Source organism: Benincasa hispida, chromosome 10, assembly GCF_027475165.1.
Source record: "Benincasa hispida cultivar pf3 chromosome 10, pf3_genome.v1.1, whole genome shotgun sequence".
Lineage (NCBI taxonomy): Eukaryota > Viridiplantae > Streptophyta > Magnoliopsida > Cucurbitales > Cucurbitaceae > Benincasa > Benincasa hispida.
The window spans coordinates 15,221,443-15,235,046 of record NC_143487.1 but is presented as its reverse complement, the minus strand read 5'-3'; the positions used below and the strand labels follow the sequence as shown (position 1 = coordinate 15,235,046).

Below are 13,604 nucleotides of genomic sequence, written 5' to 3'. Positions count from 1 at the left end.
AATTTCTGTGCAAATCTGCTCTAAATTCTTTGAACGAATTTTGCATTTGATGTTTTAAAATTTTTTTAAGTGGTTGAGTGAATAAATCAAGCACGAAATGAGGCCACAAAAGAATTAAGGAATAATTAGCATATATGAGGTATATGATAATCTATAAGAACAAACTTATAAATTTACAAACAATTGACTCTTAACCAATTCTACAAATTCGTTTGGAACATCAACAAAATTATGACATCGTATTGGAAATGCAGATTTAATGACGACACCAATCGTATTACTAAATCGTATCGAATGTTGACAAATCGACTTCTTCTCCCCCTCTTTGATCATTTGTTTTTTGACGTATTTTTCCAACTCGATGTTTCGGAAATTTTCGCGTTTCCTTCGAATTGGATGGAGGGCTACTATCTGAGGATTAAAAAATTTAAAACAGTTTAGGATGTATTTCAGTCAACAGGAGATGTGTACAAATACTAACCTGAAGTGTCACCCATAAAAGAATCTGTGTTGTCTAGCTATATCTCTTGCTCCCAAAATTCTTCCTTTGTCTCATGTTGCTTATTAGGGGTTGACATCGTATCTATACAAACACACAATATATATATATATATATATAAAAAATCAATATTAAATATATGAAAATAAAGAGAGAATTGAATTGATACATGATTAGTCATCATCGTCATCTAAATTAAATTATTCATCACCACTTGAACTATTATTAGGAGATCATTGTTCTTCATCATCGTTTATGAAGTCATTCTCGACATGCCAAATAATTGGTCGTTCCACAATTGTAGGATCAACGTCGACTCGGCATAAAGTAATCTCCTCAATGGTTTCATATGTTCAAACTCCACCGATAATTTCTAGTGAATCTAGTTGTTCATTTTCAACATCCAGAATCATTAATATGAAACTTAGCCATCTTTAAAAATTGAAATACTCCTCTATACTCGATTGACAACTTATTTCTAAGTTTAATCCATTCTTTATTCATCCTTAAAAATAAACCTTTTCCGACCCAGCTTGAAATCCAAAACAAATTATAATTTGTGTTGTGTACATAATCAATAGTGGTTAACTTTTAGAGGCTTATATATATAAAATGAAATCGATGTTTCATTAAACATAATAAAAGAATATACAAGGACATAGAAAAATCCCATAAGAAAAGGGGACCCCGAACTACAAATCCAATCTAACAAATCAAACTATGTTGTTCATCCACATATTAATGCTTCTACAAGTATATTGTAAATAAAGTAATATTTAGGTAAATATTTTATGCTTTTGGCAACTAACTCGTCATAATTTGTCATACTTGTCAAACCTAAGCACCCTCAATTGAAATCTTTTCACATGTATAATTTTAAACGAAAAAAATTTCTTGTACTATTTATCATTCGTTTATTTTGTGAACTCCACATAATGCTTAAATTCTACTATTGTGATAAGTAACGAATGGAGGCATTTCCCATTCTACTGTACAACTAGAAATTTTTCAGTTTTTAAACCCATTAACTATGATGTTTCAATTGATTTGAAATTTGAATTGCTTAATGTAAGTCAATTTCAAATAAGATAATATCTTATTATTGAAATATGTTTAAATTCACTCGACAAGTATGATATAATAATATATATTATAAAGAAAAACAAAGCATCCAACTTCTAACGTTGTTGTTTTACATCACATTCACACTTAATTGAAAAACTTTCCAACGTTAATCTATTGTTTTCAACAAAGCATATATGGCAGAATATAAATCCAACAGAATTAATGAACTGGATCCTCCTAAAATTAGAGTTAGATAAGGGAAAGTGGGCGGGTTGATCCTCCTAAAATAAATCAAACATTTTAGGTCTAATAAAGAAAAAGGGAGAAAGGCTTACCGAATGATGGTCAACGGACGACGGGCGAATGGACAGCTTAACTACGAACGAACAATCGACTTACCGACGGAAGACGGCAAACGAACGAACGATGGAAGACATAGACGAATGGCGGCGCTGCTTTCTCTCTCGTCTGGTCGACTCACCCTATGGTTGAAGCAGGTAGATCTGATCTACCTTATTCGATTTGGGGTTTTATAACCCATCTCCCGACGGTTATCGTGAGCCATCAAGAGTTTGGTCACGCTAGCTTCCATGTCCCAAACTCCTAACTCATATTGTCGACCTGTCGGGAGTTTGGATCTATTCCTGACGACTTATATATGGCTTTAGGAGTTATTGCTAACTCTCGATGCCGCCCTTACATAGTTGGGCGAGATCCTCTTTTTCAACGGTTGTTTTAGGCATCGGAAGAGCCTCTTTTTCTTGTAGTATGAAAGTAACTTGAGAAAGAAAGAGAAATAATAGAATATGTCAATAACGGGGAGATGATTTTGATATATGTCTAATTTGATTTTTTTTTACTTAGATAATGTCTATTGTTGGAATTGTTGGACAATTCATTGAATTTTGGGTATGTTTGACAACCATTTAATTTTTAAAAATTAAGCCTATTTCATGCACATTTCTTACCATAATTTACATCTTTCTTAAGTACAATTATTGAATTCTTAGCCAAATTCCAGAAACAAAAACAACTTTTGAAACCTATTTTTTTTAGTTTTCAAAATCTAGCTTGGTTTTTTAAACAATTGGTGAAAAGTAGATAACAAAGGAAGAAATTTAGAGGTGAAAGTAGCATTCATAGACTTAATTTTAAAAAACAAAACAAAAAATAAAATAATTACCACACGGGACCTTAGCTTTCAATTTTCCACTCAAACAATTCACACATTGCATGACTACATTTGTGCGCATTTAAAAATGAGTTTTGTTGACTTTATTGGATTTTGTTTAGAATCTATTATCTTTAGAGATTTTTCATTAAAAAAAAAATCAATTGTAACTTTAATAAAAAAAAATAAAATAAAAATTAGGCACGTGTCTCTAGATTTTTTTTTAATATGACAAAAAACTTCTGCTTGAAAATTTGATTGCTATCTAATTTCTATGTGATTGTTATATGATTACTATCTGATTTGTATGTAATTACCACATCTGCAATTACAAAAAAGTTGAAGTCATGGCTTTAGTTTCTTAAAATATATTTGTCATACAATACAAGTTCCAAAGAAAAAAAAGGTTTATTGGATTTTATTTAGATTTTGGGGTGTTTAGGGTATTTTAATGGTTTTGAAATTTTGAAATACTATCTTTTTAATTAATTAACATAAATTTATTTTATTTATTCCTATTTTACAGATTTTGTAATTTTGAGGTATCATTTTTTTTAGTTGTCGTTGCTCTTTTCATATTTGTTCATCGTTGGTTGGTCTCTACATCGGTGGAGTTTTAGGGTTTTTGTGGTGTTGCAACGTTTCGATGGTCTTTAGGTATGTAAGGTTTCATTTAGTAACTATTTCGTTTTTTTTTATTTTTGAAAATTAAAAATATTTCCTCCCCATTTCTTACAATAATTTGCATCTTTCTTACTTACAATAGTTGAATTCTTAGCTAAATTCTAAATGCATAACAAGTTTTTAAAAGTTATTTTAGTTTTAAAAAATTGACTTGGTTTTTTAAACCATTGATAAAAAGTAGATAATGGAAAGGAATAAATTAAAAGATGGAAGTAGTGTCTATAGGCCTAATTTTTAAAAACAAAAGCAAAAAAACTAAATAGTTACTAAACGGGATGTAAGTAATTTGTTTTGAAAAACTGTTTTGAACACACTTTCACTTTTTACATGATTACAAGGGAAGGTGTGTAGATAATAATCGATACCATGACTCCTATTCATCTTCTTCCCATGTTCCTTTTGACTCCACTTTCAAACACTTTAGAGAGTATATCGGGAAGAAAGTTGTATCTTAGTAGGTAACCAACAGAGGTGTTCATGGGTTGGGTTGGGTTGAGAGATTTTTTAGACTCAATTCAATTGTTTGGGTTATAAATTTCTCCAATCCAAATAATCCTTGTTAAAAAATGAACCCAATCCAACCCAACCATGAAATATTTGGGTTAGGTTGGTTTTGGTTAATCGGGTCATTTATTTAAAATTTTGTTCTAAAAAGAAGCACAACATAAATATGTAAAAAAACTTATTTAATTATTTTCATATATTGAATTAAGATTAACAACTCAATTTCAATTTAAACTGTGATTTTTTTTCTTAAGTGCAAATAAACTACTTTTAAGAGTTGTTGAAGAATAAATTATTAAGAAAATATTGAAATTAAATAAAATTAGAATCAATATATGTATGATAATTGTGTTATAAATAATAAAAAAAACATATTTTAAAGGCAATAATAAATTCGGGTTGGTTCGGATTGGTTTGAATTATATTAGGTGAACCCTTGAACCAACCCAATCTATAAAATGTTCATTTATTTGAACCCAACCCAACTAAGTTGATAACCCAAACCAAACCGAACGGGTTGGGTTGGGTTGGGTTCATCAATTTTTTCGGATCATCGGATTTTTTTTTAACATCCCTAGTAACCAAGTTAACTATGTTTTGCCTTTTTTTTTTTTTTCTTTTTTCTTTTTTTATAATTTTTATAATAATTATTAAAAGTTATATATAGACATTTTTCAAATCTCCTACCCTCTTTTAGACATTTGGTACCAAAAGACATTTGGTACCATTTATGGGAATGTAATGGCCAAATAACTAAATCTTCTAAAAATATAATGGACCAATATACCCTGTTGTCTAATCCCTACAATTATGGTGTATTTTCAACAAATCTAATAAATTAAAAATAATGAAATTAACTACCGGACCAAAAATCTCCTAAAATTTCTAAATTTAAGATAATATACTAATTTAACAAACTAAAAAAAAATGATGTTTTTGAAAAGAAAAAAAAATACTTGGTGCCATGATAGCCTTCAAGGAAAGTAAAGCAACATGCATAAAATTGAATTAGATAAATACTTTGTAACAATTAAAATCTTGTAGGTTGAATTCTTGCAAATACAACAAACACAAAATCAATCACCATACAAATATTTTATAATAACAAATTAAATCTTTTGATAGAAATACTATATTCGACAAAAAGATTTTCTATTAATAACTTAGTGTAGACATTGAAAAACTTAAATATTGGAATAATAAAAGGTAAATAATTAGTATAAAGAAGACTTCAATATATTTGGGGAAAAAATGTAAATACGGGTATTTGCACATTTAAAAATCACTAATTTTTTTTTTAAAAAAAAAAACAAAAGACATTTAGTACATGCAAATACTTCATCAAAATCTCAAGGGTTAAAATAATAACAAGCAAGAGAATAGTGTAAACAAGAGTTTAATAAATTTGAAAAAAATATGCAAAAACCTAGTATTCACAATGTTCCAATGAAAATCTCCTATCAAACACTTTCTATTTCTAGATAGGGACAAAAATGATACCTTTCTCCATCTTTGATTCTTTTGGCTAGAGTTTCAAACGTGTCTACATATATTCAATGAGATTAGGAGAGCTTTCGGGCTCTCAAAATTGTCCAACCCTTCAATTTGTCCATAATCAAGCATTTGACAAAAAAATACTCAACAATTACTGTGTACTTTTTAACTTTTCCTTGTCCTTACAAAACCCAATCCATTTATTCTACTCCATGCTCTTGAAAACGATCAACAAAATAGTATATTGATGAACAAAGGTTAGAGTTACCCATACTGACTACTCCATTGGACATTTTCCTATATCACAAGTTGCTAACTTTGTTTCCTTTTGATAGATGTTGCACATAGATCTGGGCTTTGAAGATTATACAAGAAGATTTTGAAATCCTCAAGCAGGTTGTTCATCGTCAATCTAATGCGTTCCTCGACATCTAAAACTGTGTGGTGATCGAAATCCCAAAGAAGTAGTGGGAAATCCACATGGTAATCTTAATTTAGTTATATTTAAAATCAAATCCAAAAAAAAAAAAAAATCCATAAAGAAGTTTTAAACTACAGTGGGTTTTCCTAAAATCATTTTTTGTCATAAATCATAAAATTCAGAAAATGACCATATTCTCTAAGGAAATTGGAGAAAACCGAAAAATTCGGTGGTTCATTTGGATTTATGACAAAATTCGAAAATAATAAGATTTTTGTCAAAATGTGTGTCACTCACGTGAGTTTGACGTTTGTAATATCGGATTTGCCCCTAATTTGGTTGACCAACAAAAATATCGAATACACTGTAATTACTATAATATGTATCAATTCTGAATAGAAATATAAAGTAAATCGACAAGCATCAGTTTTCAATTGAACAGATTTTGTAGAAAAAAGTGGTCAATTTTTTGCCCAATTTGAAATTTGAATTGGTAGTTTTTTTTATCAGATTTAATATGTATAGCCACTTTCCGAATTCATACAAAATGAATTAATCTCTCATTTTTATATCTTCATTTTAATTTTAGTTTATAGTAAATCTTCACATCTTACATTATTTTTTTAATTTTTTATTATTCAAATTTTTTAACATATTTAATTCCAATAAGTTTGGTTCATTATTTTATAAATATCTCATCAAATAAAGTGCATATTTCATTCAAATTTTTTCATCTTTCAATTTTTTTATCTTGTTATATCACTTATCATCTTATTATATTATTATATCATTTTAAAATTTTGTATATACACTTTATTTTATCAACATCTCAATAAAAATCTATCTTTGCGACAACCAAGTAAGTATTTACTTTTGCAATCTTACTGTTTTGTTATTGCTCTACAACGAATTAGGTTTCTTACTATTTCATGGAGTTATAAATACAGTGTAATTGTTAAAGCTTAAATGAGAATGAAATTATTATTATTATTATTTAGCAATCTAAATAAAATAAAATAACAAAAAAAAAAAACTCTAAATCTCTTATTATCTTCTTCACTTAGTCGCCCCCAAAATCTCTTGATGTCTCATTCTCAATCTTACGTCTGTGATCGTTGGTTCAACAACCCTTTATTGAATTCCATCATTTTAGCTAGCTTTTGACAACCACCCTCGCTAGGTCGTTGACCTTGGTCGCTCGCACATATGTTTCTTACTTTTGTTTTTACTTTGAACATTGTTTTCAACAATGATATTCTGGGATTGATAGTGTTTAAAGTTGGATTTTAAGATCCTATGGGCAAGCTGATCACATGGAATAAAGATGAAGAAATTCTCTACCACTGGTTTGGTGTTAAACATGATATGATTTTCAAGAGGCACATTGTCCTGAGGTTGCAACTGAGATTGCAATTCTTTCAAATACTCACTTGCCAACAACAATTTCATTGGTACAATTAACTATACTATTTCTCACCTTGGAGGAAGCCCATCGTTGTGAATATCCAGAAGTTTCTAATGACCCTTGCCGCCTGGTCGTTGGCTTCCCTCGCGTACACACGTTTTATAGGCAGTAGGAAGCGTTAAGGGTCATATTGGATGTTTTTTAATTTTTGTTTCTAAAATATTTAGATAGGGTGTAATTGCGGTACTCGAGTTGTTTTCGAAGCAGTGTATCTTTGCATTTTTGTTTGTATTGAATTTGGTTGTTTTTAGGGTAGTTTTGTCATTTACTAATTTGTATATTCTATTATATAAAATTTTTTTGCTATTCTTACCATTTTAAAACCTTTTTGCTATTTTTCTAAATAAAACTTGAAAAACTGCTATTATTCATATCAGCCTTATTTTGAATCGGATATTCTGTTTTGGGCATGTTGCACAAATTCTCTAATTAGCATACGTTGGAAATCCATTACTCAAATCTCGATGGGCCGGCCCAATAGCTGTCTCGGCCCATGGACCCATTGTAGAAAGCTACAGACAAACCGACGTGTCGAATTGGCAGCCAAGTCTGGTGCGGATTAATCATAAAACGTACAAAAAGAAAAAAGAAGAAAAATTGAGGACTCTGAATCAAAGGGATAAGACGCCTGTGGTGAGCTCGCGCTTCTCAACACTCCATCGCCTCTTATTTTACCCAAATATCCTCTTCCCATTTCATTTTTCCTATTCAAAACAAAAACCAATAAAGAAATTAAAGTACATTATGGCCTCTCTTCCAATCGCATTTTCTCCGGCCGCCGTACGGGTGTTCGCAGCCACGGCGGCGAAGGGCGCCGGCGAAAGCAAGAAGGAACAGGGCCTTCTTGATTGGATCATCGGAAGCTTGAATAAGGATCAGCTTCTCGAAACCGACCCTGTTCTTCAAAAGGTCGAGGGCAAGGCCGCCGCCGGCAACGGCAGTGGCACCGTCCGTGGTGGCCGGAAGAATTCCGTCCAAGTTCCTCCGAAGAAGAACGGCGGCGGCTTTGGTGGTCTCTTTGCCAAGAAAGACTGACAGTAGCGGCGGCGATGTCATTTCACTCATATATAATTTCTTTGTATTGAAAAAACTTTTGCAATTTCAGGCCATTGTCTTTGTTGCCTCTCTGTTGCTCTCTGATTGATTATTCTTCAATACTATCGTTACATTATTAATTATGGTTGATAATTAGTTCATTTTTTTTATTTTTGTTCAATCAATTGATATGACAAAGATCTTGCTGCTCATATGATGTCGGTTTTTTTTTAACCGATCCAACAACAAAATAACCAAAATTTTGTTGCTATAGTGAGATGGATTGATTTACCAAAAGGTTTTTACTCGAATGTTTTATTGATTTTTTCCTTGTTGGATTATTAAGACTTTTTGAATTATTGAGCTTGATATGCTTGTGTTTACTTAATAATGATACTAATAATAGTAGTCTTTGCGTTGTTGTTTGTCTCCCCTTCCTTGTTTTCTATTATTACATTACTCTAAATTGTGCTTAATAATATAAGAGTTTTTTTTAATATGACCCACATAATATCATATAACTTCCATTTTTCCCCATCTTTTGATGTGAAAAAGAATACAAACTTTTGTATGATGATTATTAATTGATCCATCCAACTATGGATATTGATCTTTGTTTTTTTTTTTTTTTTTTTTTTTATTTTTAATTTAAAAAAAAGTAAGTTAATATCCCGCTAAAAATAGTTTATGCCGTTAGTTTACTTTTTCAAAAAATGGGAAATTTTTTTTAATCTCGATTAATACTCTAAAATTTCAAGTGTTTCAAAAGTTATTATTATCTAACCAACTTTGATAAAAAGAAACTTTCAAACATAACTAAATTTGACTAACGACAATTGCAAATATAATAATTAAGCCCAAAATATCGACAAATATAGTACAATACAATAGAAAATTGTAAATATAGAAAAATTTAGATCTAACTTTCATAATCTATCAATGATAACCAACATGAGTCTATTATCAATATATTTTTATATATTTGCAATTCTTTAAATATGTTGATACACAAATTTGTAATTATCCTAAAATTTACTTGTTGGAAGAATAAAACAATGGTTATTTTCAAATAAAAAAAATGAACCAAAATATTTACAAATATAGCAAAATTTCATTATTTATCTACAATAGACTACGATAGACTACTACCTGTATCTATATAAACACAAATAGAAATAGTAGTGTATTACGGTCTATCGCGGATAGATTGTAATATATTACTATTATTTGTAAATATTTTCAAGAGTTTTGCCATTTAAAATAATTTCCCATAAAACAATTTGTTCAATTTTGTTTGGTTTAGTTAAAATATTGGCCAAAATTTCCCTTTATTACGAACCAACAGTCCTAACTCCTATTAATTTTATTTTTGAATAAAAGAAAATGGGTTTCACCAAAGGAGGATTTAAATGGACCCACTAACAAAAAAAAGTAAAATTTTCTACTATCATGTAATGAAGATTAACAAAATGACACACAAAGAAAGTAATGGAAATTTGAAACTGATTGGTGAAGGACGTTTTTTCCATTCCGCAATAGATCTTCTTTAACAAATATTATATATATGATAGGCTTATCCCACCTACTGACCCCCAATTTTTTCATCTAAAGAAGAACATTGCATCATGATTCATAGTCCCCAACAATGATATCAGACATTAAAACCCACAAAGACACAACATTATATACGCATTTTCAGGAGAAAATCTTACAAGAATTGGTGTGAGAGTCAAGTGGACGCGTTGATGTACTTGATGCAGTCCTCCACAGCCTCTGTTCTATGTGAATCGATGGCGGATGCCTGGATCGGCTTTGAACTCACGACAGGCACGGCTGGAGCGGGTTGTTTGTGGCAGGGCCTTCTCTTCATGGCCATCAAATGCAAAGCTCGGGCCACTCTATCGGCTAGGCACTTTAGGAAGCTCAGTGGAGAGAATTGCAGCCCTTTAAGCGATTTTGGGGAACGAAATCTGCACTTCTGGAAAGCCCCTCTGCCTCTTTCAGTTTTGTTGCTTGACGAGTTCTGTTTATCAATCTCCAATGTTGTCGTCATAGAATCAGAAGAAAGGTCCGAGACAAGAGCGAGATGAAGAGAGAACTCAAGGATACAGTTGTATAACCTATAGAACAGATTTTGTTCAAATAAGGTAACGAGAGAAAGAGAGAGAGATTAAGATGAATTGAAATACCAAATCTTGTGGAAAGGAGCAAAAGAGATTGGGAAAAGAGACGTACACACAGCTGAAAAATGCAGCCTGCCCACTAAGCGTTTCTCAAGCAAACCCAAGAAGGCTCTATCGTTTCTGTGTATTAAATCTCTATCAAGTAACGAACGAAAGTGAGGGTCATTCAATATATTGCCTAACACTTTATTAATCATACAATCTCAACCGTGAAATATTTGATCCAACAGCCAGAGACATAATGAACTTTATGCGGATGTCAAGATAAACAGAGAATAAAGGAAGTTTTGCACGCATGAAGTAGGTACAGAAATGGTAGAAATCAACAATTTGACATCAAATAATAAACAAAACCATAAATATAGCAATAATCATTTCGTCCTCTCTATTGCATTTTAGTGGACTAAATTGCTGGCAATGTTAAAACTATTGAATATATCTAGTAAGGTAGATTGACTACTATAAATCACTTTAAATGTGAAACTTTAGGAGAGAGAATATGCTTAGGAATTCAGACTTTTTTTTGTCCATCTTTTCCATATTCTTTTTCTTCTTCTCATTTTCTTTTTCAGAGAAAACAATTCTCTCCAACATTCACTAGTTTGGAACAGAAGCAATAGTGGAAAGCGACTTACGAATCACAAAGGAGGCAAAGTCAATATTAAATAAGGGGCAGACAGAGAAAAAGAAAATGATGAAAGGCTCAAAAGATTCGCGTTTCAGATAAAGGGAAAAGGGGAATTTCTGAAGCTTAGATGTCCATTTAAGAAGAAAGGACTTTGAGCAGAGAATTATAGGGCAATACATCTACTTAGTACGTAAAGTTGTTCTTATTTTAACAAACCTTTCGGAAGCATTCTTTGGTGGTGATGCATCATACTTCTTATTAAAATATATAATATAGGCTTTCATCAGACAAAAAGACTGCGTTTGTTCTTAGCAATGATGATAATGGTGTATGAGTGATGATAACATAAACTTTTGGTCAGAACTCACAGTAAGAGTTGAAGCTAACCTCTGATGCTGGTAGAGCCCTTAACCAGTAGAGTTTGTTGGTGAGGCATTCTATGGCCTTAGTATTGAGTCTTTTTTAAACATAACAAACAGATTTTCTCTGTAATACCGGGCAAGGTTTCGTCTGATAGCGGTTCTACCAGCAGCTAAGCAAATTCAGAATTCGTTCAGGGTACCCATCATCAGATAATAGTCTTTCATGTCGCTTTTAGGTGCAAAATACTCAGGTTTGATTCTAGACATGAACCGTTTCTTGTTGCTTTTCACTTCAAATTGTTTACCATCTTTATCAGCAATATGAAATAATCAGAAATATTAACTCAAACCAAGTAGATTTCAGTATGCGAATTATGTCGCAGATAAACAACCAACGCAATCCCAGCTATAGTTCTTATTTTACATTTGATTCCAGCACAGACATAAGTATCCAACGGAAAAGATTTAGTTCCTGTCATTCATAATAAGCAAAATTTCTCCATTGTTACCGATCACATGATCCAAAAATTGTCTTACTTCATCAGTGTCCTTAAACGGATGAGGAGCAGGCAGATCACTGTCCAAATTATACCATAATCCGTTGATCTTTCTCAGAGCAACCCAGTGCCTACTTTTCCAAATGCCACCAAACCTTCTAACTGAGACGTTAAGTACAATTCCCATAAGTTTATGAGTATCCTCAGGTCCATCCAAATCGATTGAAGAAGCTCCATTCCGATGGTCATGCCACACTACAATCTTCCCCTTCTCTTCCAGAGCTGAAATTAGGACATTTATGTCATAATTTCCAGTTACTGTGTTGTGATGAGGCTTAAAGACAAATGATAATGGCGTCCAACGTTCTTCGTTTGGCTCATCAAGCACCAGCTTTTCAGCAATTGCATTTAAGTTTGCTCGAGTAAATGCATCCTTTTCCTGTTAGAAAAGATATTTATGATGCTACTAGAAGATAAAGACATGGAAATACATAAATAATGCAACAAATCGTGAAACAGTGAGATGATAAGTTCGAATTCTGAAATCCTATGTGCCATAGTTCTTTCTTAATGATGAGAAACAGTATAATTCCGTTAATCAGCATCTTAATTACAAAGCAAATAATAAATTTCAAGGTTGAACGACTTTTCAATATCAGTCAATAAGAAAACGGTTGGAAAACTTCCACAGTCAGAGGCTTGAGGATGAAAAGATACCTGAAATAGGTTATTGAGAGCGTGCAAGAGACAGAACTGTAGCTTTTGTCTCTCGTGATAAACTCGGCAATCCTCGCTCGCCATCGTCTAAGTTCTAGATCTAAATCCTCAGTACGAAATCTCGAAAAATCCTATATGAGAAGCAAGAATAACCCTGAAATCTCTGAATTTAGGTTCAGAATTAGAACTGTGGCATTAGACATCAAAACCGGCAAACCTGAACTCGTTTCGAATGCAAGACTTCAAGAATCGTCGGAGATGGAAGCGATCTCTGAATCATATATCACCGACGGAGTACCTTCGCCACGGAGAGGGAATGCGCCGCCACGAACTTCGGTCAAGAGGGCGGTGATGGATTTCGACTCCGAAGAAATCGGGTCGTCTCTGCGTTTCGGAACTTGCTATTACATTCGGCGGGATCTCTTCCGATTTTTCCCCCAATTATTATATTATTTAGCAAAATGAATAGTAAAAATACAAAGAAAACAAAAATCACTTTCTTACATTTTTTTTAATTAGGTAAGGACATTTATACTCTGAAACGTTGTATCAATTTAAACTTTGAATTTTTATAAGTATATTAATTTAAATCTTTAACTTTCAAATGTATCAATCTAAACCTTTCATTATATTTTATTTGGATATAGAAAGTTCGGAGTTTAAATACATTCATCAAAGTTTATGGTTTAAATTATTATACTTATGAAAGTCCGTGTCTAAATTGGTACAATTATTATGTTAAGGTTTAAAAAAATTTAGAGTTTAAAGTGATACAAAATTTAACTTAGTATTTAAATTGATATAATCTCTAAAATTTAAGGATATAAATTGATATCTTTCCATTAAATTATTACTAAAAGAAAAGTATAAAATCATTAA

General features: G+C 31.6%; 2 protein-coding genes across 5 annotated transcripts; one reads left to right on the top strand and one right to left on the bottom strand.

Moving 5' to 3' along the window:
- Nucleotides 1-7,846: 7,846 nt before the first annotated feature.
- On the top strand, nucleotides 7,847-8,478 carry LOC120088545 (thylakoid soluble phosphoprotein). The gene has a single exon (XM_039045932.2). The coding sequence runs from the start codon at nucleotides 8,048-8,050 to the stop codon at nucleotides 8,336-8,338; it is 291 nt and encodes a 96-aa protein (XP_038901860.1). The 5' UTR covers nucleotides 7,847-8,047; the 3' UTR covers nucleotides 8,339-8,478.
- Nucleotides 8,479-9,844: 1,366 nt separating this feature from the next.
- JOSL (JOSEPHIN-like protein) lies at nucleotides 9,845-13,195 on the bottom strand. 4 transcript variants are annotated; one of them, XM_090305764.1, is made up of 5 exons: nucleotides 12,943-13,195; nucleotides 12,726-12,856; nucleotides 11,518-12,447; nucleotides 10,574-10,656; nucleotides 9,845-10,458 (listed from the first exon to the last, which is right to left on the bottom strand). In XM_090305764.1, exons 2-3 carry the CDS (start codon nucleotides 12,807-12,809, stop codon nucleotides 11,977-11,979), a joined length of 555 nt encoding a protein of 184 aa, XP_090161890.1. In that variant the 5' UTR covers nucleotides 12,810-12,856; nucleotides 12,943-13,195; the 3' UTR covers nucleotides 9,845-10,458; nucleotides 10,574-10,656; nucleotides 11,518-11,976. The 4 variants fall into 4 exon arrangements, with proteins under 4 accessions (XP_090161890.1, XP_090161891.1, XP_038902688.1 ...); XM_090305765.1 differs by having other exon boundaries at nucleotides 10,574-10,641; XM_039046760.2 differs by having other exon boundaries at nucleotides 11,537-12,447.
- Nucleotides 13,196-13,604: the final 409 nt, after the last annotated feature.

What these genes read in the sequence shown, in the direction of transcription:
- LOC120088545 (XM_039045932.2), top strand. Translation starts at nt 8,048, where the DNA reads ATGGCCTCTCTTCCAATCGCATTTTCTCCGGCCGCCGTACGGGTGTTC.
- JOSL (XM_090305764.1), bottom strand. Translation starts at nt 12,809, where the DNA reads ATGGCGAGCGAGGATTGCCGAGTTTATCACGAGAGACAAAAGCTACAG. An exon ending in CTCTCAATAACCTATTTCAG is followed by an intron (nt 12,448 to 12,725) that starts GTATCTTTTCAT and finishes CTTTTCTAACAG; the next exon opens with GAAAAGGATGCATTTACTCG.